The sequence below is a fragment of the Miniopterus natalensis genome, chromosome 14 (assembly GCF_054644295.1).
Source record: "Miniopterus natalensis isolate mMinNat1 chromosome 14, mMinNat1.hap1, whole genome shotgun sequence".
Classification (NCBI taxonomy): domain Eukaryota; kingdom Metazoa; phylum Chordata; class Mammalia; order Chiroptera; family Miniopteridae; genus Miniopterus; species Miniopterus natalensis.
This window is the reverse complement of record NC_142094.1, coordinates 49386960-49410510: the sequence shown is the minus strand read 5'-3', so window position 1 is coordinate 49410510 and position 23551 is coordinate 49386960. Positions and strand designations below refer to the sequence as shown.

The window sequence follows — 23551 nt, the reverse complement described above, 5'->3', positions numbered from 1 at the left end:
CCAATGGTTAGGGGCCCAGCCCTAGAATTAGATGGATCATACCTGAGAAACAGCTTTAAAGAGAGCACATAGTAAATGTTTAATAAAACGTGGTGGTGGTATGAGAAGCCATCACTATCATTTCTCTACAGTGAAAGTTTCTATAGAGAGGGAAGTGAGTGCAGTTGCCATGGGAACCAGAGGGAAGGTCAGAAAAGCATTCCTGGAAGAAACAAGTCTGAAGGGTTGCCGAGGTGCCCTTTGAGGCATCTGCTTGGCAGGGCCAGGCCAAGGCAGGATGTTCTCACTTCTGCTCTTAGGCAGGCCTGAGTGATGGTATGTCTGTGTCCCCCCAGGTGTGACTGCTGTGATTCTCCCGATGACCCTCCTGATCACTGTCTTGGGAACTGTCATCATAGGGCTGATTTTAAGGATGCAGAAGGGAAAACTGCAGAGGCAAAATAGAGACATGTGGTGGCAGATCAATTATAATGACATCACCATTCTGTCCCAGGACAAGGTAAGGCCACACCTGGCCCAGACGTCCACTTTCATGCTAACTTCCGGTGATTTGTGGAAGGGACCTCATCCAGGAGCTTATGAGAGCAGAGATTGACTCATTTATAAAGTGAGCACTTAACGGAGAGCCTCAAACCCTGAGTTCCGGTTCTAGGCCTACTGTTTCCTTGCTGAATATCTCTGGGAACATCATGCCTGGGCCTCAGTTTGTGAATACTTAAAATGATCGGATGGTCGCCAGTTCTATTATCCTGTAGATATAAGCTCAAATATTAAAGCTGTTTTCTGGAAAGCATCTAGTGATCTTCAAAACCACGTTACCGCCTCTAATCTACTGATGACTAAGACAGTAAGTTTCATGTGCCCATCACACACGGGTTGCACGTCTCCTGTAGGCCCAACATAGCTCAAGGCACGGGATGCGCTGCAGATGAGATACAATCGGGGGAGGCAAGTGCTCCAAGAGGTGTCTGCCTGATGGGACAGAAGCCCTGCAGATGGAGGGCTTCAATGTCTCAGCATTGGGGAAGCTTCAGAGAAGAGGTGGTGTGACCTGGATCGTGTCCCATTTTACAGCCACGGAGAGGCACACCTGCGTCAAGAGGAAACAGCCCCAACGCGTCTAGTGTGATGGTTTCTGGGGACTTCAGCTCCTTTGTCAAGAGCCAGCAGGGGGAAGGGCTCTTTCATGCCCCGGTGGGGCTTTACGAGGTACTTCCGAGAGCAAGGTGGCTGAATGAAGGGTGTGTCTCTGTCCCGTTCTCTGTGTGTCCCTTCCGTCTGGCAGGGCATTCTGAATGGGAGGACATCTCCAAGTAAATTCCAGGTAGTCTTCTGACTCCAGACTCGTGTTTCTCAACCTTAATGTGCCCATGGATCACCAGAGGCTCTTGTTGAAGTGCAGGTTCTGGTTCGGCAGGTCTGGGGTAGGGCCCGAGGTTGTGCATTTACCCTACTGAACTCCCAGGTGATTCCTGTGCTGGCTTCTGTGTGAGACTCATCTTTGTCAAATAGAGCTTTCTATGAATATGGTAATATTCCAGATCGGCTCAGTCCAACGGCAGCCACCACCGTCACGTGACTGTCAAACAGCGTGACTGGGAAACTGAATTTTACAGTGTATGTAATTTTCGTTTAATTGCTGTCATAGGGCTAGTGGCTATCTTATTGGACAGTGTAGTCCTAGAGCAGGGATTGTTTCATTTTTGGTACTTCAGCAGGGATGAATCAGTCATGGGTATTGATGCTTCTATACATGAACAGGGACTGCTGAGCCTGCAGCACAATTCCCACCTGCCCCTTCCCACCCTCCCTTCATTCCCCTGACCGCTATGGCTGTCTGTGCCAGGCATTGAGTTAACAGAGTTAACATATTTTAAGACAATCCTATGAGATAGTTATTATTTTTAATCTTCATTGTACAGATGAGGAAATGGAGCTTGGAAAGGTTAAACCCCTTGCTCAAGGCTATGTAGGTAGTGAGGGGTAGAAATGGTCTTTGAACCAGGTGACTGACTCCAGACTTACTTTTATGACCTCAACTTACTATTCTTCTGAGTGATAATGGGACATTATTATATAATAGAAAAAGTATAGCGTTGGAGTCAGATGCTCCAATTTTGGCTATACTACCGACAAATGCGTGACCTTGGACAGATTACCTAACTTCAGGGATCCCATCTTGGAATGGGCTACTCATTCCCGCCTTGCAGGACTGTAAGGCCTGTTACTTGAGGTTTTTTTGTTTTTTGTTTTTTGGGTTTTTTAAAATATATCTTTACTGGTTTCAGAGAGAGGAAGGGAGAGGGGGAGAGAGAGACAGAAACATCAATGATGAGAGTCATTGATTGGCTGCCTCCTGTAAGCCCCCTATTGGGGATCAAGCCCGTAACCCCAGCATGTGCCCTGACCTGGAACCTAACCCAGATCTCCTGGATCATAGGTTCAATGTTCAACCGCTGAGCCACACCGGCTGGGCCTGTTCCTTAAGATCTTGTGTTGAGCAGCTGGCTCAGCACCTGGACCTACCACAGTGCCTCCTTAGGGCTGATTTGGGCAGCGAGGAGCTTGAAGATCCTTTTCATAGGCCTTCCCAGTCTTCCCGCTCCCCTTCCTAGATTTTTCTGAGTAGAGCTTTTTCTGGATCACCTTGGGTTAAGAACATTCCACTTTGTCTCTGGTTCCAGGGAAACCATGTGGCCATCTGCTATGTCGATGACCAAGCAGAAGCCTGGATCAGGAAGCCATCTGTGCTGCAGGAAATCCGGCTGGTGAGGACCCCGCCCCGGGAGGAGACAAAGCGGCGCTGTTCTCTGGCCCTCTTTGCCAGTTTCCTGTTCCCACCTGGGGAGGGAGTGGCCCCAGTCCAAAGGAACACGGATGGAAAGCAGCTTCCCTGAACTTGGCCCCCTCCTTCACCCCCCCCTTCACCCCCCCCCCCCCCCCCCCCCCCGACAGCTCTGACTTTAGACAGACTTTTAGGCCTTACTCAGTCACCGGAGACCTGGGATCCCTCTTAGCCTTGCTCATTCCCTGGCCTTAATTCTGCATCTTCATTCTTTGTGTCTGTGATGGCTGCTCACCCCTCTTGAACCTGGTCCTCAGAGGAAGTCAGGTTCATGGGGTCTGACTCTTTACTCCGAATCTGTGATCTGCAGTGGCTCACACGCTGCCTTTGACAGCCATCAACACCAGGAAGCAGGGCTGGGTCTATTTACTGTGACGTGATTTTAGTTAATCTCCGGGCTAAGGTTAGACTTTGATCATTCCTCTAATTTATATGCCAGAGGCGGACTGCCTGGATTTGCCTCCCAACTCTGCCACTAGCAAGTGGTATAATCTTCCATATGTTACTTTACCTTTTGGGCATCAGTTTCCTCATCTGTAAAATGGGAGCAGTTATAGTTCTTACCTCACAGGGTCTTTGTGAGAATTAACTGAAAGTATATAAAGCACATAGCTTTGTCCCCAGCTCAGAGGACATACTATAATCATAAGCTATTATTACCATTATTATTTTCAGGTATACGAATTAAGACACGAAAATATTGTTCACTTCTTTGGTGTTTGCACAGAACCACCCAACATCTGCATTATCACTCAGTATTGTAAAAAAGGAAGTCTTAAGGTAAGCACAATAGCAAATCTTACCTTAGGTTTGATTAGCAGCTGCTAATGAAGAGCTTGATCAGTGCTTTTGCCCCTCGGTCCAAGAACTGTTCCTCTCTGGTCTACTTGCAAGACCTGAATTATCTTGTTGGGCTGCCTGCAGGGGATCCGATTAGCAGAGTTGCCAAGTATCTGGTTTCCTTTGTTCTGGATGGAAAACGTCTGAGCTTGGTTGCATCTCCTTAGCTGTCACAGCTACTCCTGAATTGCATTCCTGGGCCCATCCCTACCTGTGGTATGTGACCATTCACTTTAAGTCAGGAACAAGGAAGTGTTTATAGAACTCAAGACTGAGTAACTTTCTCACTACTGAGTCAGGTGATATTTCCTGGGAAAGTTTTCAGCTCTGTCAGGTTGTATTAGTCTGGTCAAAACTATCCAATGTATTAGAACCAAATCCATTTAACATACGAAGCTCACTGGGCTTCAGGTTGAATCCATGGTGATAAATTTTTTTAATTTTTTTTATAAATAATTCTTTTTCTTTTCTCTGTTTTTTTTTGTTTGTTTGTTTTTTTAAACATCTTTATTGATTTCAGAGAGAGGAAAGGAGGGAGAGAGAGAGAGATACATCAATGAGGAGAGAGTCATTGATCGGCTGCCTCCTGTGCCCCCGACTGGAGATCGAGCCCGCAACCCAGGCATGTGCCCTGACCGGGAATTGAACCCTGATCTCCTGGATCCTAGGTGGATGCTCAACCGCTGAATCATGCCCGGCCGGGCCCTGGCGATATTTTAAATAACTGTGTTTTTCAGGATGTTTTGAAAAATTCCGATACTGAAATGGACTGGATATTCAAGCTCTCATTTGCGTATGACATAGTCAATGTGAGTATAATGTAAACTTTTTTAAAGAACAAATACCAGAGTGTTTTGGAATTGTTCTGTGTCTTGGGTTAAATCAAACTGTAATCTTTCCAGAAAATTCTGGTCCTTCTCAGATCTCCTCTTCAAACAAAGTGATCCCACTTCTAAAACCTACCACTTCAATCAGCTTTCCCATTCTTTTCTCTCTCCCTGATCTCAAGTAAATATAAAGAGAATAAAGTATTTTATACTAAATTTAGAAGGGATGCTAGGTTAACCCAATCAGGAAAGACAAGGGTATTTACATTTTAGGATAGAATTTTTTACCTAAAAGAAAATCTAATTACTAGGCCATAAAGCAAGCTGGAAAAGGAATTCCTAATACTCCTTCCTTTATCCTAGTCCCAGATTCCTTTCCCCAGAAAATGGGAATCAGTGCCACAATAACCACAAAGCTGTTGCGCAGGGGATGCAGACCTGCGAATTTATATAAGCAGGCAGATCTATACTTTGGCCAGAGAGGGCTGTGGTGGCCAAAAGAGGATAATAATATTAATAATAATAATAATGATGATAATTAGAATGTTAATAATAATAATAGCTAAAACGTATTTAGTGTTTACTTTGGCCCCAATACTTTCTAGCACTCTGTATATATTAATTTACTTAATTTTCACAGCAAAATATAAGGCTAATCTATTATTAGCCCCATTTCATAGATGGAAGGTAAGTCAGGTGGGCCATGTCAATACGGACCTGAGGCTGATCTCCTCAACCTGGGCCACAATACAGCTGTTCCTTCTAAACTCGCTGCCTCTGTTTTACCATAAGAGAGGACCAACCCAACGACCTGGGACTGAGTTCTGGTGAGGAAGCCCCTCAGTCCGAAAACCAGCAGGGCTGGTTGTCTCTCATTCAACAGCCCATCCGTCAGCCAGCAGACTCCTGTGGGCAAGGCCCAGCCTGGGTGTCGTGAGGGATACGAAGGCAGAACCCAAGCTCTGCCCTGCTGGAGGACAGGGCCAGAGACTCCTTGGGTGACTTTGACTTTTGGTCCCTCAGCCTCCATGTAGGTTAATGGTGAGGTTGGTCTGTTGACATCCAAAGGCTTTTCTTTCTCAAGGCTTTAATTGCTCTTTGTTTCTAAGGCGCTGAGTCTTTATGGCCTGGTGAGACTTTGATTTCCTAGGCCTTAGTGGGAAGCAAGTTAGACAAACAGAAACCTCTTTGCAATTGGGTCGCTATGGACGATGCTGGGCCAACACTGTTATTTCAGTAAACTTTACTGAGCATCTTTTCATGATTTATCTTACTCCGGGCTCTTTTATAGGAAGACAAGGATTGTTTCTAACTTCCCATGCCTTAAAATCTAGCTGGAGAAAAGGAATAAAAGAGCCAGGAAATGAACATATAAAATTAATGAAGTGGCAGTGATCGGTTACCAGCTAGGCTATGGCATGCATCCCCTCCTGCTCTGGCTCCTCTCCTTCCCTTCGCCCACTTTCTCTTCTCTACCCAGCAAACCCAGGGAAGTGCCCTAGACTTCCAGTGCTCTGTCTCCTGCCCCATTCAAAACAGCCTACATCATTTATATCAGATGTGAAGAGAAAGCTAGTGAATTCTCACCAAGGTAGGGATGCCCAACAGATTTAGCCTTTTCAGTGTAGACATTTGGCTTTCAAGAAGCATTAAGCCAAAAGTTTTCTCTGGAGAAATGCTGGAGTGGATGAGAATGATAATTGAAGGGGGAAAACCTCCCTGGTGACATCAGCTGCTCTAGGTCACTGAGTCTAGCCCCTGCTCTGTGCCAGAAAGACAGCTTGGCACCTTGTTTTGGAAGGACGGCTTTCTCCTGAAATGGAATGTGCACGGACAGGACTGGTTAAGGAAGTCACAGTGAGCTCGGTCAAGGCACATTTAGGCGCTTCAAGGCCAATTATTCTGCCAGCATTCCTTGAAATTACTAAAAGAAACAGAATTCACTGCAGCCTCTTAGAGCTGGCCATGGGAGGCTTTCTAAAATGTGACTCAACTTTATCATCTCAAAGCCACATTGATAAAGGAATACGCCCTCCTGATTTTCGGGGGTTAAGGGGCAAGGGTAGTATATTCACTGTTCTGCAGCTTTCCTTATTGCTTTCTGTATTAGCCTGTATTTTTAGTGCAGTATTGGCTTAGGGCTCTTGCTCAAGTGAGACAGTGACTCAAGCTGTCATCACCGCTGGAGGAAGAGGTGGTGCCCAACAGGCCCAAGGACCCTGTGTCTGGGGGCAATAGTCCATTCAGGAGCCCTTGCTGGAACTTTGAGGGCCAGTGCCTCCTTGTGGCCGTGCCCATGGGTGACTTCACCCCCTTCTCAGCTGGGCTTGAGATTCATTTGAGCTGGCTGTTCTTGTATAAGAGTATTAAGAGAATTGGGTGCACTTGGACCATTCCCCTTTTCCTCTACAATCGCCCAGGGTGCTGGCAACAGTAAAATCTAGTGGTTTAGAAGTAGGTGGGCTCTGAAGGCAGCCCAGCTTGGGCTTATATCCCAGCTCTGCCCCCTCTCCTTAGGAGCAGTTTAAAACCCTGAGTCTCCTTGCTGTGAAACAGACGAGGAGACTATTGCCTGTCTCAGCAAAAGCTAAATGTGATAGGTAACATGTATAAGGTCCCCTGTTCCCAGTACTTCAACGCATAGTGCTAAGTAAGTCTCAACAGAGGCTTTATGGTTACTTATTTGTTCAACACGAATCCGTATTACAGTGTGGGTGTCCCTGGAACTTCAGAGCTAAAATAATCACTTCTCACCCTCTGCCCTTCATAGGCTTCTTGTATTAGCAAAGGAGCAGTTGGTAGAGAGGCTGGGCTTGGGAGTCACACTGCAGAATTCCCAGCCCACCTCCATCGCTGGCCTGCTGCGGACCTGGGCCAAGTTCATTTCTCCCTTTTCTTTCCTGTAAAATGAGGATTTGGTCAAACCACCTACCTCTACGTGTCACTAGGTGTTACATTAGCTGGTTTAAGTAAGGGACTTCGATCCCCACCTGGCATAAGGTTAGCACTCTGAACTTAAAAACAAACAAACAAACAAACCCAAACAGATCTGGTAACAGCCTTGAGAGAGAGGCTTGCCCTTTTCGCTCTTGCCCTGCAACCTCTCAGCTGCGGCAGGTGTGAGGAGCGCAGGCCGCCCAGCCTGATGCAGGTAAGTCGGCTCTACGACAGCCCTGTGCCCAGCATACTGAGGTTGTCGGTTTTCTCCCAGCTTCCAAACAAAAGATTCTGAAAGTAAATGATTCAGAGGTTCCAATGAAAGATATAGAGGGCCTTTAGGTCAGTGATTTAAGTCCAAGAAACTGGCGTTGTTGAATGACTAGTATTTAAATGCTTCCTCAATGCCATTGAGGAAAGTAAGGAAATAAAGAACCGAAATGGAAACAGTGGGTCCTTCTACTGCCCCAGGCTATGATGGTTGGCATCTGCAATTAGTTAGCTCTCCTCCTTTAACTTTCATTTCACTCCTTCTAGGTCTGTCCTTGGGAATGTCAGAGAAACACAGACAGCCGCCTCTCTAATCATGTTTCATATATGACTCTTCTCATTTTCCAAACTAATCTCTTCTGCCCATGCTTCCCAAATAATTGTTTCTCTCCTCAACTCTAGGTGTTTCCTCAAGCCCCCCTCTGCCTATGGAAAGACCCCCGCCCCACCATCTCCTTGCTGAATAAGCACTATGACTGCCCGTCTTTTTAAAAAACGTAAATTTATTGGAGTGACACTGGTTAATAACATTATATAGTATTCAAGTGTACAGTTTTAAAATAGGTTGTCTATAGGTTGCATTGTGTGTTCACCTCCCCAAGTCTGGTCTCCTTCTGTCACCCTATATTCGACCCCCGTTACCCTCTTTGCCTTCCCCCACCCCCTTCCCTCTGGTAACCAAAATACTGTTGTCTGTGTCTGAGTTCATTTGCTTTGGTTTTCATCTGTTGCTTTCTGCTTTATATCCCGCATATGAGTGTAAGCATGTGGTTCTTTTCCTTTTCTGACTTATCTCGCTTAACGCGATACTCTCAAGACCCATCTGTATTGTCGGGAATGGAAATATTTCGTTTTTCATGACTGAATACTATTTCACTGTATATATGTACCACATCTTCTTCACCCAATCATCCATCAAGGGACACGTAGGTTGTTTCCAGGCCTTGGCTATTATGTCACAGCCTTTCTGACTCACTGCAAGCTTTTTTTGATTAAGTACATATTCTTCATCATATTTATATAAACTTTTTATTAAATTGAAGTGGATATTTACTTTGCGTAATGCATATTGTCTGGTGTCTTACGTGCATTACTGCATTTAATTTCCACAGCCACCCTATGAGGTAGGATTCATGGTCATCTCCCTTTTGATGAGAAGAATGAAGCTGACAGGGGTCAGGTGACTTGCCCTCTACTAAATGGTAGAGCTGGGATTTAAACTCGGGAGTCTGATCACTAAGCTGGCCTTCAGGGACCAGAAATTGTTTTCTCCTTTTTGGGTGTCCATGCCCAGATTGACTCCTTGGGTGAGGGGCTCTGTCAGTGGCTCTTGAACAAATGAATAGAGATAGCCATGTCCCCTACCCTGGGTCTGTGCATCTGTGTTCCTATGCATCTGTCTCTCCTTCCGTTGGTGACCACCGGTACCTGCTCTAACTCATCTGCTCATTTTCACTCTCCCAGGGCATGCTGTTCCTTCACAGGAGCCCACTGAAGTCCCATGGCAACCTGAAGCCTTCCAACTGCCTGGTGGATGGTCGGTTGCAGGTGAAGCTGTCAGGGTTTGGGCTGTGGGAACTCAAGTACGGCCGGACATACAGAACCTATAATGAGAAAGCAATGGACCACTCAGGTAACCATTGGCAGGTCTTGGACCCCCTAGCTATCAGCAAAGTGGTAAAGGGGTTCCTTACCCCAGTCTGCTTCCTGATGCTCATGGGCACAGGTGCCTGCAGGCGGGCCTTCCTTTGGAGCTGGTGGCGTGTGGCTGTTCTGGTCACCCAAGGAGATGAGAGCGGGAGACATGAGTCCATGGTGTGAAGTCTGAGTTAGGGGAACTGGCTCTCATCCCGGCTCAGCCTGGTGATTTGAAACAAGTCACTGTCCTTCCCTGTGGTCCTCTGTGTCCCATCACATCTTCCCACCTCCTCAGTATAGAAGGACAATCTGCCAGGCACTCTAAGGATGAAGGGCTGGGAGGTTCTGTTCTCTCTGTTTCAGTATTGCTTGAGAAACTTTTAAAAATATGTAGGTGCTGGCTGGGTCCCACGCCACAGCCACTGAGTCAGACTATCTAAAGATGGGGTCTGGGCATCGTATTGTTTTTAAAAGCTCTCAAGTGACTCTGACGTGCATCTCAAGAAACACCCACCACCTGGAGTCCAACCCTCCTTCTCATGAGAGCAGTCGAGGCTCAGGGACTCTTCCTACGTGTCCAGAGTTGATTGAGTGCTCTCGTGTCTCACCTTGCATGTCTCCGGGCCCTGATGAGCTCAGTGCCCTCAGCCCTGACTGCCTCTCTGTGGAGCAGCACGTGGCCAGCAGCTTTGCTGAGAACATGTGGGAAGGTCCCGTAACATGGGACAGGGCGTGTCTTACAGAGGAAGACAAAGGGGGCATTTAAAAAACCTGCTTGTAGTCACTCCTACTTCTCCACCCTCCACTATATTTTCTTTAATGATTATAACTTATAGTAACACAAACCTATACACCTCACTGCAAAAAAAAAAAGTAAGTGCGTAAAATATCCAGAATAGATAAATCTAGAAACAGAATGCAGGCTGGTGGTTTTCAGGGGCTGGGGATAGAGGGAGACAAAGAAAAACTGCTTAATGGGTACAAGGTTTACTTTGGGGTGATGGAAATAGTTGGGAACTGGATAGAGGTGGTGGCTTCTCAACATTTGTGAATGTACTAACTGCCACTGAATTCTCACTTTGAAATGGTTAATTTTATGATATGCGGGCAATTCAGAAAGGGAAAGGGAAAAGTAAAAGGAACACCACCTGTCACTGCACAGCCATGAGCTAGCTTCTGTAACATGCCAGTGCCCACCCTTCCTGGCTGCCTGCTCTGTATCCACCACGGGGACCCCTGTTGCCCTGTGAGTAGGCACCGTGGGGGCTGACTTCTCGGGGGCTGGATGCTTTCATTTCTCTGAGCTTCCCCGAGATGGGAAGGGGGGCTTCCCAGTGCTCCCTGGAGCCCTCTCACTCCGGGCCTGCGTCTCTCTGCTTCGCAGAGCTCTACTGGACGGCCCCGGAGCTGCTGCGGCTCCCAGGGGCGCCCCGCTCGGGCTCCCCGGAGGGAGACGTTTACAGCTTCGCCATTCTGATGAGGGGGCTGGTCCACCAGCACGACCACGGGCCCTTTGACGACCGCGACCAGACGCCAGAAGGTAAAGCTGGGGCGGCTCCTCCGCAGGCCTTGATTACCAGGGTTGCCTTGTAAATGCTTGCTTTATTGATGGCTTTACTAAATGTTCATTAATTTACAATTTATTTCAGTCTTATCTTTTTAAAAATATATATATATCTTTATTGATTTCAGAGAGAGGAAAGGAGAGGGAGAGAGAGATAGAAACATCAATGATAAGAGAGTCATTGATCGAGCCCACAACCTGGGCATGTGCCCTGACCAGGAATCGAAGCCCGATCGCCTGGACCCTAGGTCGATGCTCAACTGCTGAGCCACACCCGGCCGGGCTTATTTTTTCTTTTTAAAAATTATATTTTTAAAAAGAATTAGAAAACCATTGCAATTTGATTTAAAAAAAATCAAGGAACTCAGAATTACATAGTTTACTCTAAAACAGCAGCCAGATCCTCTTAGAAAATGAGTTAGATCATGAAGCATTCTGACCAACTGGAATATAGTAATTATGAACAGTTCCTTTTGTCTTCAGTCTTACAGTCTCTGGTCATGTCAAAAGTTTCTTGAGTCTCCAGTCCCCCAACCTCCACCCCCCTCAGCGGGATTATGTCACACATTTGTAATGCAGTTAGACTGTTTTGTCACAAGTCTGCATTCTGTCTTGGGGTCATCCAGTCTCCCAACTGATATTTTTAATTAGCATTCTTTAAGGTTCACTTTGTGCTGTCAAGTTCTATGAGTCTTGGCAAATAGGTACCCACCATTATAGTGTCATACAAAATAGATTTATCACCCTAAAAAAAATTCTGGTCCTTCGCCTATTCAACCCTCTTTCCTCCCCAAACTCCTGGCAGCCTCTGATCTGCTTAATGTCTCTATAATTTTGCCTTTTCCAGAACATCACATAAACAGAATCATAGAGCCTTTACATACTGGCTTCTTAGACTTAGTAATATACATTTAAGATCTATCCATATTGTTGCATCTACAGTAATTTTATACCAAAACATGTGGACATAGTTCTCACCATATTTCCTTTACAAAACCTGGTTAACAGAATGTTTAATAAATTTTGGTAGAAGCCAATGAGAAAGGGAAGGAAAGTAGGTTTACAAAGTTGGACGGAGAGGCAGGGCATGGAGGTAGCATTTATTATATGTTAAAATGTCTTGTATATAACATATATTGAATGGAAAATTGTATAAAACGCACCTTGGGGATTTCTAACACGAAATGCTTATACACTTCTAAAATCATACAGAGATATGCTTCACTTAAAGAAAAGTTCTATTAGGAAAAAATAATATAAAAACAGATAAGTCAGGAGGTACTTGTAGGGTTTACATTTAAGAAATTTTCATTTTCCAGGGGGATTCAGAACATTTCTTATAAAAGATTCAGATTTCTCTGAAATTCTAATCTGTTCAATTTACTTGGAAACTCAGCTTACAAATTTAAGAGCACATCTGTTTAAAGTGAAGTGTACTAAATGACACAAAGTCCTGACGTTTGGCTGTCTAAACCCAAAATGGATTTCAGAAATCATCAGCCGAATCAGAGAGCCCAGGACTTCGGCTCCCCTCCGACCTTCACTGTCGGAGGAGAAGGTCAGTGAGAGGATCGCAGTCCTGGTGAGGGCGTGTTGGGATGAATCTCCCGAGAAAAGGCCCACGTTCCGGTCCATCAAGAAGATTCTACGAGAAGCCAGCCCCAAAGGGTGAGTTAGGTGTGCAACAGATGTTTTCTCCTGATCATTGAACCTTTAGAATTTTGAAACTGTATGGCTGTGATTGACTCTGTGTGGCTTAGTTGTTTCATCCCCCCCCCTCCCTCCCTCCCTCCCTCCCTCCCTCCCTTCCTTCCATCATATACTCACTCAGTGCCCACCACATGCAAAGCGCTGTGCTCCGTGCTGGTGAAAGTGGACTGGTAAATGCTCCCTTTATTTCACAAATGTTCCAAAAATGGGTCAGACTTCCATTGCCCTCCTTTGCCCATTCCAGGCATCGCTAATCCACCTAACCCATCAGGGTCCTCTTTCCCAGGGAGGCCTGTGCCAGGGCCTCAGAACCCTTTCAAACCAGAATTCCAAGGGTCATGACTATTCCACTGGGATGGAACCATGCGACAAAGAATTATACACCAACCTTACAGCAGGTTATCGAGTTAAGTGATTCACGCCTCTCAAGCAGTGTTCTCCACAGGAACTCGCTTCACACCAGGATGGTCATGTCCACTTTTGCCACATTGAACACACGAAGGCGCAGCTATGTGAGAAGTGGCCTGAGTTGGTAGAGGAACCCTGAGCTGGGAGTCGGCTTCTACTCCCAGTTCTGCCATTTCACTATGCATCCTTAACACAACAGCCCCGGATTCTGCATTTTCCACATCGAAATAGTTTTAAATGCTATGTGTCAGGTCAGTTGATAGGTCATGACTTTTTACCCAGACAATATGGTCTCCAATGTTAAGGTAAGTATATTTCCCATAAGACGCTTCTGAAACAAGAGTCTATAGGATCTAGAAGTGTCCCTTATGTCTGTCATCTGAAAAAAACAAAACAAAGAATGACCTGTCCTAAAAATCTACATTTCTGATTGGCTGTGACAATGGTATGAAGCGTGTGGGAAGTGGGCGCGGGCCAGCAAACCACCACTTGTCCAGTGCTCGCTGGGTTCCAGGCACGGCTCTAGGTACTTGTACCCGTTATCTCCCTGAGTCGTTAGAGCAACCCTGCAAGGTATGATTTATTATCCTCATGTGGCAGATGAGGAAACCGAGGTTCAGAGGAATAAAGGGTACAGCTCAAGGTCACAGAGCTGGGAAAGGGCGGGCTCTGTCTGCCACGTGGCCTCTTTGCCATTGTCATTTCACTGCTGCCCATTGGCAACCCTGAAGTCGGAAACCTTAAGGATGAGCCGTGTTTTCTTGGAATGTAGAGTTGGAAGCTGTGCTCTACTGTGGTCCTAAAGTTCTTGGGAAAGGGTGTTAACATCGGGTTCCTTTAAAGCCACGTGAGCATACTGGACAGTATGGCGAGCAAGCTGGAGGCCTACGCCGGTCACCTGGAGGAGGTGGTGGAGGAGAGGACCAGCCAGCTGGTGGCAGAGAAGAGGAGGGTGGACAGGCTCCTGTCCACAATGCTGCCCAGGTACCCCCAGAGCTGGGCCCGCACGACGGGCCCTGGAAGCGCAGCGTCGCCGCTAAGAGGCCAAATGGAGAGAGTATTCCCCTTGTTCTCCTCCTAAGGGGGCAGCAGGTTCTTCTAAAATGGGGCAAGCATTTTGCATGTAATTCGGACCATCTTAGAACCCATAGGAATAGAGGGTGTAGCTCTTTTATTTTTTTCATCACTTAATTTACTATTATTTATTTATTTATTTTTCTTTGAATTTAGGTGTTTATTTATGTACTTGACCTGCTTTGCACACTCTTTGTGCTCCCACTCTTTAAAATACATGCTACCTAAAAATTCCCCAAATGAAATGTTGTGTCAAATGACTGCAAAATCCATGCACATGGTGTCTCAGTTAGGAGTGAAGATTTTTGAGACAATTTTTTTTTAATAGTCATCACTGTGTGTTCACCATCCCAAGGAACAGGGTAAAGGGGGGATAAATAGCGATGGAAGGAGGCTCTTTGTGATGAGCCCAGGTTTTTTATGGGAAAGATGGTGGAGGCACCAATGGGAGATCGACCACTAGACGGCGCTCCAGTTCCATGACTCTAGTCAGTTCCCAGTGTTTCAGATCATACACCCCAAACCTTCGCACAGCACAATATATATCCCTGACGTTAGATTCAAAACCTGCTTCATTTTTGGCTCTGTTTTCACCTGTGCACTCTCTAAGCCCTTGGTGGAAGCACCTGCTGTTAAAATTCCTGCACCCTTCCTATGTGTCTTGAGCAAAGAAATGGAGTTTGGGATTTGAATGTGTTAATGTGAGATTGGTTGATTGAAGCAAAAATATTGATTTATGGATTGGTGAATGCTTGCATTTGCTTCCACATCTGCAGACCGAGCCTTTATAATCAAACTCTATAAACACAGGGAGACATAAAGTGCCCTGAGGAGGAAAATCTTTTCTGTAAAGGCATTTATGCGACCTGTTCCTCCCCCACCCCAATTAAAATTATCTCTTTAGACAAAATGCAGGTGGAGAAACAGGCGTTAGAAAAATCCTTCTAGATGATGGATTTTGTTCATAAAAAACCTATCCCATAGAAACAAAAGGATCTACCAGGGTGACTTTGTAGGGAGGGCCTGTAGGGGACAAGATGAATGATACCATTAAATAACTACAGTCATTCTCTCTGGCTTCAGCTTCATCGGAGAGCAGCTCATAGCTGGGAGGTCCGTGGAACCAGAACATTTTGAGTCGGTGACCATCTTTTTCTCTGACATCGTGGGATTCACAAAACTCTGCTCTCTCAGCTCCCCTTTGCAAGTCGTGAAGCTCCTCAATGACCTCTACAGTTTATTTGATCACATCCTTGAAACCTACGACGCCTATAAGGTGAGGCCCTGGCTCCTGGGCTGGGTGCGGATGAGCCCAGCCCCCAACAGCGGTGGGAGGGGGGCCCTGTCTCACGCTGGCAGCCTATCTCCCATCTCAATTCATGGTGGACTCTCCAGATTTGATTCCTGTTTGTTTTCCTGGAAAGGGGCTTGGTTAATCACAGATGTAGGTATTTGTCAAGAAGCATCAGTTGTTCTCTCCATTTCCTTCCATTATTTTATCTCAAGGTAAACTCATTTCTAAAAGAGGCATTGATATGCCCTTCTTCGGGCCAATTCCTCCAATTCCCTCCTGAATATATTGCCTTCAGATTCAGAGAGATTCAGAAGGTTCTCTTAAAGGTTGTCTGCCTTTGGGTCTTAAGTGAGTCCCGTTTCTGTTACTGTGGTCCTTAGCAATTCAAAGGCAGGTAGCTTCCCACGCTTAGATGACCAGACTCGCAGTGAGACATGAACCACCTGCCCAGTGCTACTGTGGGGATGTATGAACAGGGTCACCTAGAGTAAAAAGGGTCGCGGGAGAGGATAACAAGGACTGATACATCGCCTCCGTTCAGGTGGTGGCGATGATGGCCACTTGTGTTTTCTGACTTTTCCGATGAGGCCAGATCATGACTCCAGGGTGTCCATGTCCACACATGCCTGGTGGGCAGCCCCAGTGCACCAGTCTGACCATGATTTCAGGGCTCTGCTGTGGCCCTGGGGCAGGGGAGACTCGGGGGACAGCATAGTCATGTTCCTCAGTGACATGTCCTTAATGGTTACCCCTCAACATTTCTCAAAGATGTTGGAAAAGGTAGTATGGACAATCTCAAAGGGCAGATCACATACGTCCAACAAAACCCACTTGGCTCAGGAGGGCCTCCTCTGGGGTTTCCTGCTCAGTTATCTGCTCAGTTATGTTTTTCTGAGCGAATCTAGAGTCAGTTTATATTTCTAAAGGCTGTGCTCATGGTGGGGAGAGGCAACCTAGAAGCAGTTAGATTTGTGCTCTAGTCGACTCTGCAAGTTCACGGTCACCAGGAGACTGCATCTGTACCACCCACGAATGCCTGAAATTCCACCTTTGCCATATCATCTTTGGATTCTGCTAAAATGCAAACATATCTGGAAATGTCCATATGTCACTTTAAGCATAGACATGTCATTTAGTCTCTGTGGTGAATGAGGGATCTGAAAGCCGATTTTATTAGGAGGGTGGGGAGAGAGGAGGACCGATCAGGCAGGTACATACATTTACACATGTGTATAAACACCCATTTTGTATAATAGACACACATGTATACATGTATATAAGAGCCCTTGTGTGGGGTTAGGACATATCAGTTGGGTTAGATGGATTCCACTTGATGGATCCATGTGATCCTTGAAGATTTCCCCCATTGCCTGTCTAAATGGTTTTGAACTTGGGTTGGCAAAACAGGGTCACCACCACTATCAGATTTCCGAGGAGGAAGTAGTGACCATGAGGAGGAGGGCTCAGGGCAGGAAGGCTTGTGCAAGAACCAGGACAAGAGCAAACGTGAGAAAATGCTGGGACTTGGATGGAGTGGAGGTTAACGAGTGTGACCCTTCCAAGTCTGGGGCCTCAAAGCGTGGGTCTGTCATAAGGGACCTTGTTCTCTGACCCAGGCCACGTTGTTGCTTTGTTTTCAGGTTGAAACCATTGGCGATGCCTACATGGTGGCTAGTGGACTTCCCATCCGCAATGGAACTCAGCACGTGGCCGAGATTGCCACCATGTCCTTGCACTTCCTCAGTGCCACTGTCCACTTCCAGATTGGGCACATGCCTCAAGAGAAGCTCAAGCTCCGCATTGGCCTCCACACAGGTAGAAGCACTAATGGCAGGTGGCCTCATGGCCCAGGTGTGGTGGCAGGTAGTTCTGGACTCAAGTCCTGGGCCCAGGGCTTTTAGGAAAGCCTGAAACCGCATGGTAACATCTTAAGGAAATGAAAGGTTGAATTACCTTTGCATGCATATTTCTAGTTAGCTAGATTGCTTGGTAACAACAAGGACACACAAAGACCTCAAGGTGAACCAAAAACGAGGAGGAGATGGAAAACCAGGAGAGTTATATTGGGTGGCTTTTCCTCTATGCTGCCGCATCAGATGACCTTTGATCTGTCCTGTTTGTGTCAAACTCATGGGAGTGTGACTCGTGCAGAAGTGACCTGCACTTGTTTTAATGCTCCTCTGTCACTGTCCAGAAATGTGTAATAATCTTTGAATGCGGGGTCCCTTATTTTCATTTTCCACTGAGGCCTGCTTATCTTCTATGGCTTAGCCAAGATCAAACCTGCCCCCAATTAGAGTGAATCAGTCCCATGTTTGTGCTGCTGTTGCTTTGTTTATATTTCTAGTGCATGAATAATATTGTCATTAATTTCTGTCTTAGTTCGGTTGTCACAACAAAATACCGTAGACCTGGTGGCTTAAACAGCAGGCATTTTCCTTGCAGTCCTGGGGGCCGGGAAGTCTAAGATCAGGATTCCAGCAGGCTCTGGTTCTGGTGGGGATGGCTTCCCAGCTTGCAGGCGGCGGTCGCTGCCTGTGTCCTCACATGGAGGAGAAGAGAGAGCTCCGGTGTCGCTCCCTCTTCTTATAAGGGCACTGATCCCAGCATAAGGGCCCCCTCTCATGGCCTCAGCTAAACCTCATTACCCCCCAAAGGCCCCACCCGCGAATACCATCGTACTGGGGCCTGGGGCTTCAACACGTGGATGTGGGACGGAGAGGAGTATTCGGTCCATAACCACTGGTTATGTTTTCCACCAGCAGTGTGTGGGTTCTGGAGTTTGCCTCTCTGCGAGCTCTAACTAAGATCTGTTGCCAAGCTTTGCCCACGAAGGCACTTAGCAAGTGCTGACTGACTTGCGTTTGTTGACCTGATGTGCGCGGTGGAGCGCAGACCAGCTCTGCCGTCGGCCCTCCCCTCCGCAGGCCCCGTGGTGGCTGGTGTGGTGGGAACCGCGATGCCCAGGTACTGCCTGTTTGGAGACACTGTGAACATGGCATCCAGGATGGAAAGCAGCAGCCTGCGTGGGTATCACTTACTGCACGTCGTAAACACAATCTCACTGTCCCTCCAGTCCCCTGCCTTTACCCTGAGGGTATTTTTAGAAGACCCATTTGCATTCTGTCTGCTGGTTTCCATTTCCAGGGTAAGATCACTTCAGGCAACACTGATCACAAGCTTTGCAGATGGGGTTTCGCACTGTCCTCTCTGTGGAGCCATGTAAATACCCTGCCTCCTTCCAGAACTGTCCCTTCTAACAGCCAGGCACACGTATAATCCAATTCTTTAAATAAAGAGCAGGAGGCGGCAAACTTTCTGTACAGGACCAGACAGTAAATATTTTAGGTTTCATTGGCCAGAGTCTCTGTTGCAACTACTTAACAGCTATTGTGTGTGAAAGCAGCGATGTACAATATAAAACTGATGGGTGTGGCTGTGTTGCAATAAAACTTTATTTGTAAATACAGGTGGTGGGTTGGATTTGGCCTGTGGGTGGTAACTTGCCCATCTCTGATGTGTGGTTTTGGTGATGCTGAAGAGACCTAATGGCCAGGAGCTCCAGGGGACAGCAAATTTTTTGTTTCATAGTAATTTTATTGCATTGATAAAACCTCTCTTTTAGCTTGTAAGTAAAGATTTTAAGGATACATTTTGAAAGTGGGAGCCCAGCCATGGGGAGTACCCTACTTGCATATGGAGTCAGCTTTGTTTTCTGGCTCTAAACTGAACGTATTAAAACGTTAGCAGTGCCCAGCAGTGTATGAGCAATGCCTGGATGGTGGGTTGGGGGGCGGGGGGGGGCTCCCAGTCCAAGTGTCCCAGACTTCAGAGAGGTGGTCTGGGATTTGTTGGCAGTCTGAGAATTTGAGCAGAGTAGCACTCCCTCTCCACACCAGCCCCTGCCCCACTGACCCTGTACAAGGTCACAACCAAGGTGGTAACTAAACAATCACTGGTTTATGGCAGCTCTCCGGATTCACGTCTCCCAGAATACTGCAGGCATCTTGCTGGCATTGGGAGGGTACAATCTGCAAAAGAGAGGCACTATCGCAGTCAAGGTAAGACCAGGCCAGCTGTGCCCACCTGACCTTTGGGTCTCTAATGGAGATGTTGAAGAACTTGATGGATGAGTGAGTCTCTGTTCTGTAGGGCATGGAGGCCCCTAAGGTCCATGTGGAAGCTCTTGGGACGGTCAGGTCTTCCTTCAAAGAAGACTGTGCTATTCCTTTAAATGGTCAGACAGGAATCTGTGCCAGGAAACACCTGTCTCCCACCTAGACCAACCCCTGTGGGGTGCCTCCTTTCTCTCTGCCAAGGATGGTCTCCTGGTTTCTGCTTGAACACCCCAGTCAAGTCTACTCAAGGCAACAACAAATACAAGCTAGGAATTCTAGCACCACATTTCCTCTCTACCCTTTCTCACGAGTCTAAAGTGCCCAGGTAGAGGGGAGAGGAACCCATTGGTGTGGGGGTAGTAGGCCCTCATCTCTGTACATTTAGATATCTCTTCTCTCTCCCTCTGCCTTCTCCTCCATGCTGGCATCCAGGCTGTCATTGAAATGTACTGAGACACAATCTCATCTCTCTGATAAATATGGCCCTGTCTGGGTGGGGAGGGGTTCTCCCCTCGAGATGTTCTCAAGAAAATCTTGGAGATGTTCACACTGGGAGTGGTGGGTGGTTACCATGACACTGGGTGTTTGGGTGGATGGGTGGGTCCAGGGAAAGAAGTAAAAGGGAAGAGGGTGGCATCAACTCCTCAGTTTGCTGAGTCTGGCCCTGGTAGCTGGATTGGATCAACTGACTTCAGAGCAGAGGAAGAATCTTCTAGAAAGCAGCAGTGTAGACCTAGCTTTGAACCCTGTCCCACTAGTTACTAGCTGTCTGATTAGGGAGTTTAGTTTTATGATCTGTAAAATGGGACTGGTGATAATAATGCTCTCAACGGGTAGATGTAAGGATTAAATGTGAGCACTTGTGCGAGGGGCATCACTTGGGGCCCTATTCATAGTAAGACCTCAAAAGTATTTATTATTATTTTTAAAAGATGTTCTTTGCACTGGCCCTTACCCCCCAGCCATCGCTGTCCATCTAGGCTTATCAGCAAAGCCCAAGGAAATCATTAAGTTTTCGTCTCCAAGAAGGCCTTTCCCTCACCGAGGCAGCCCCTGGCTGGCTGCAGCTCTGGCTGCAAACAGCGTTTTCAGTAAGCAAGGGAGGCCCGAGCGGCCTGCTCAGAGGCCACACCTTGCTGGCAGCCTCTCCTGTGATTCACCAGCTCTCTTCTTTGCCTCCCACAGGGCAAAGGAGAACAAACAACTTTCTGGCTGAAAGGCAAAGAAGGCTTCACTATCCCTCTCCCCGAATTTCCTGAGGAGGAGGCTGAAGTCCCAGGGATCTTCTGAGGTGAGTGGTTAAAGATGTTTGTGGGGTCCCATGAAGGCCTGCGGGGTCCGTTAAATGTACCACTTCTGGCGAGCAGTTCCTGGGTATTGAGCCAGTCTCCCTGTAGGGGGCGCCATTTAGCTGGCCTCCGGGTCCCACCCCAGAGTTCTGTGGCCTGGAGCAAATGTGGAGTTGGACAAGCTGGGAATAGTGAGCTCATTTCCTGGGGGACCAGGGCTGGGCCGTTGCTCCCAGACCTGCCAGGGAGCCTGTCCTAGCTGCCAAATATTTCCGCCTCATTAGCTTGCGAATTTGCAGTGAACCCAGTTTCCTTCTGCAGGAGGGGAAAGCTGGAGGGGGAAGCCTGGGGCCACCCACAGGTCTGGCCCTGCTCTGCCTCCTTTTGCAGGGTGGCTGCTCCTTAACCTTTAGTGCCTATTTGCTTATCAGTTACTCAGCCTGCAAGGGGAGGGAGCTCAGATCAGAAGGCATCTCAGGAATGTTTTCAGGGGATAAAGTTCTACCCAAGGTGTGAGCCATCACTGAAATCCAATAGGACCCGGCCACGCCAAGCAGACAGGACACTTGCAGTCGGAGGCTGGAAGGTCTGGGCTGGAGCTCTGACCTCTGGGAGCGTGGCGGCTTTCAAGTGGATAATATCCCATTCTCAATTTATTGTTTAATTTCTTTTCTAGCCCCTGGGCAGGGCATGCAATCAAGGCTTGGCTTTTAAGTAGAAATTTTCATTCATTTATGATGGGTTTAATTTTTGTAATAATCTCCAGCAGACATGCTGGATGGGCCCACCCGTTCTGCTGTGAGCATTTCCCCCTCGCACAGAGCATGGGATCCGTGTTTCAGTCAGTGGTTCTGTGACAGATGGACTGAGCCTCTAACTCATTTGCAGTGCTGTTTCCCCCCTCGCACCTCCTCTCGCCTAGATGGCCTCCCATGTGGCTGCTCTGGAATATGGCAGAGAAACTGGAATGATGTATCATGTTCAAGCCCTTTTCCTGTTGAATTTCCCATGGCCGAAGGGGGGAAAACCAATGGGGCCGGGGAGGTTGTTTTATTTTCTAGCTTGACTGTTGAGCTGCCTTTGTGGAGATATTTTTGAGCTCTGTATAGGGAAATAAACTACCTTTGGTGGATTGAGAGTGTTTAGTACCAAATTTTACAAAAGGTTTGGTGGAATTCTTCCCTCTCTTCAGTAAGAGGGACACTAACTAGTGGCCGAGCAAAGTGCTCTACAAACAGTCCCGTCTACACTGAGCTCCTACGTGTTTCCATCGGCAGAACTTTTCTCCTGCCCAGAGGTGGGCGACTGGACCCTGGGACCTGCACAGACTCCACTTTCTATGAACACGGTTCCATTTTCATTGTGCTAGGTTCGGCTCCTCTCCAGCATCACAGATGGAAAGCTTTTGACTGATGCTCAGAAGGGGGAGGGCAGAAGGCATTTATGTGAAGGGGAATTTGTAAGAGAGACTGTTTTGAAAGTGCTTTCTCTTAACACCTTAATAGCGAAGTTGGGAGATGTGAAGGGCAACCAGACATCATGGGGCTGTTAGTTAACTTTAAGTCAAAACACATCCAGTTGCTAGTTATAGGCCTTAGGGCTTTAGAGACAGGGATGACCAAAAAGAATTTTCCCCTAAAATGTTAATCACATGAAATGGCTTTACCTCCTTGTGTCACAAACTCAATACTAGAATTTTTGAAATGTGAATTCAGGACAGAATGATGGGAGGTCTGTGATTATATGAGTCTAAGAATCTCTAGTTGCAGAAACCATAGGGAGGGTTGGAAATTACCTATCAACATGATATATTAACACTGTGAGCTTAGTCATAAGTTATTTATTTTAAGGCATTTTATTTATTCCATAGCACCAGGTAGAGATCAAGATCATTAAACATTATGATAAAGTAAAGCAAAACTAATACAACATTGTTTTACTCTGGCAACCAGGGGTTTTGATTATGGCTGGGAGTGTGCTAGTTAAGAGTTTTCACTAGAACCAATAAAATATGTCTCCTGTCCTTCCTGGCTACAATAATTCTAAATTTACAGAAAGAAGAGATGCCCAGCTGGTCTGAGATCAGCGCCAGGACTGGTTTAGACTACACCAAGTCATTTTAATCTAGCCTATTGCTACACAAACATTACTCTGTCTCCAGAGATTTGAGAGCTCGCTTCATTTCTGAGTTCGTTAACACAATTGTAAGAACCATCAAACTACAGATCTCAGAATTTCTCAAATACATAAAATACAGAGATACAAATAGATGTGTTTTCCAATTATAGCCCACTAATTAAGTCTGTACAAGACTAAGGAAAGAACTTAGACCTCTGACCTCTTCTATCTCACCCCAGCTTCTAGCCTCAGACTGGGGTCTACAGTGCTTCTCAGGGACCTGCCAATTCTCCACCAGGATTGGTTTGTTCAGTCTTTGTTTTGTTGACAATGTAAATTACTAATATCAACATATTCTGGGTCACTGGGGAGGGGAGGGGCAGTGTTATCAAGGTGTGTCACCATGAGATTTCATTGGCCAAATTTGCATTGTGTTTCTAATTTTGTGTTGTTGGTTTCATGCTAATGATCATAAGTTATTGAGACAAAACAGATGTGGCTCTGAATGTTGAAGTAGAAGCTAAATGAGGCGAGACAGTTCTGTACAAATGAGGATTTCTTAGTAGAGCAAATATAAAAAAAAATAGAGCATTGAGCATCAAAAGGCCTACGGTGGGAT

General features: G+C 46.7%; 1 protein-coding gene across 1 annotated transcript in view; it reads left to right on the top strand.

Annotated features, from left to right (window-relative positions):
• The window catches only part of LOC107536420 (guanylate cyclase 2G-like), a 30798-nt gene extending 9983 nt beyond the window's left edge, over positions 1-20815 (top strand). Inside the window, exons 8-22 of the mRNA XM_087824084.1 lie at positions 336-499; positions 845-847; positions 1075-1209; positions 2685-2768; positions 3521-3625; positions 4423-4494; positions 9184-9352; positions 10742-10897; positions 12412-12589; positions 13883-14023; positions 15197-15389; positions 17048-17222; positions 18335-18433; positions 19377-19468; positions 20711-20815. Of these exons, the coding sequence (XP_087680210.1) occupies positions 336-499; positions 845-847; positions 1075-1209; positions 2685-2768; positions 3521-3625; positions 4423-4494; positions 9184-9352; positions 10742-10897; positions 12412-12589; positions 13883-14023; positions 15197-15389; positions 17048-17222; positions 18335-18433; positions 19377-19468; positions 20711-20815 (1871 nt within the window). The remainder of the gene's footprint in view (positions 1-335; positions 500-844; positions 848-1074; positions 1210-2684; positions 2769-3520; positions 3626-4422; positions 4495-9183; positions 9353-10741; positions 10898-12411; positions 12590-13882; positions 14024-15196; positions 15390-17047; positions 17223-18334; positions 18434-19376; positions 19469-20710) is intronic.
• The last annotated feature ends 2736 nt before the right edge of the window (positions 20816-23551 follow it).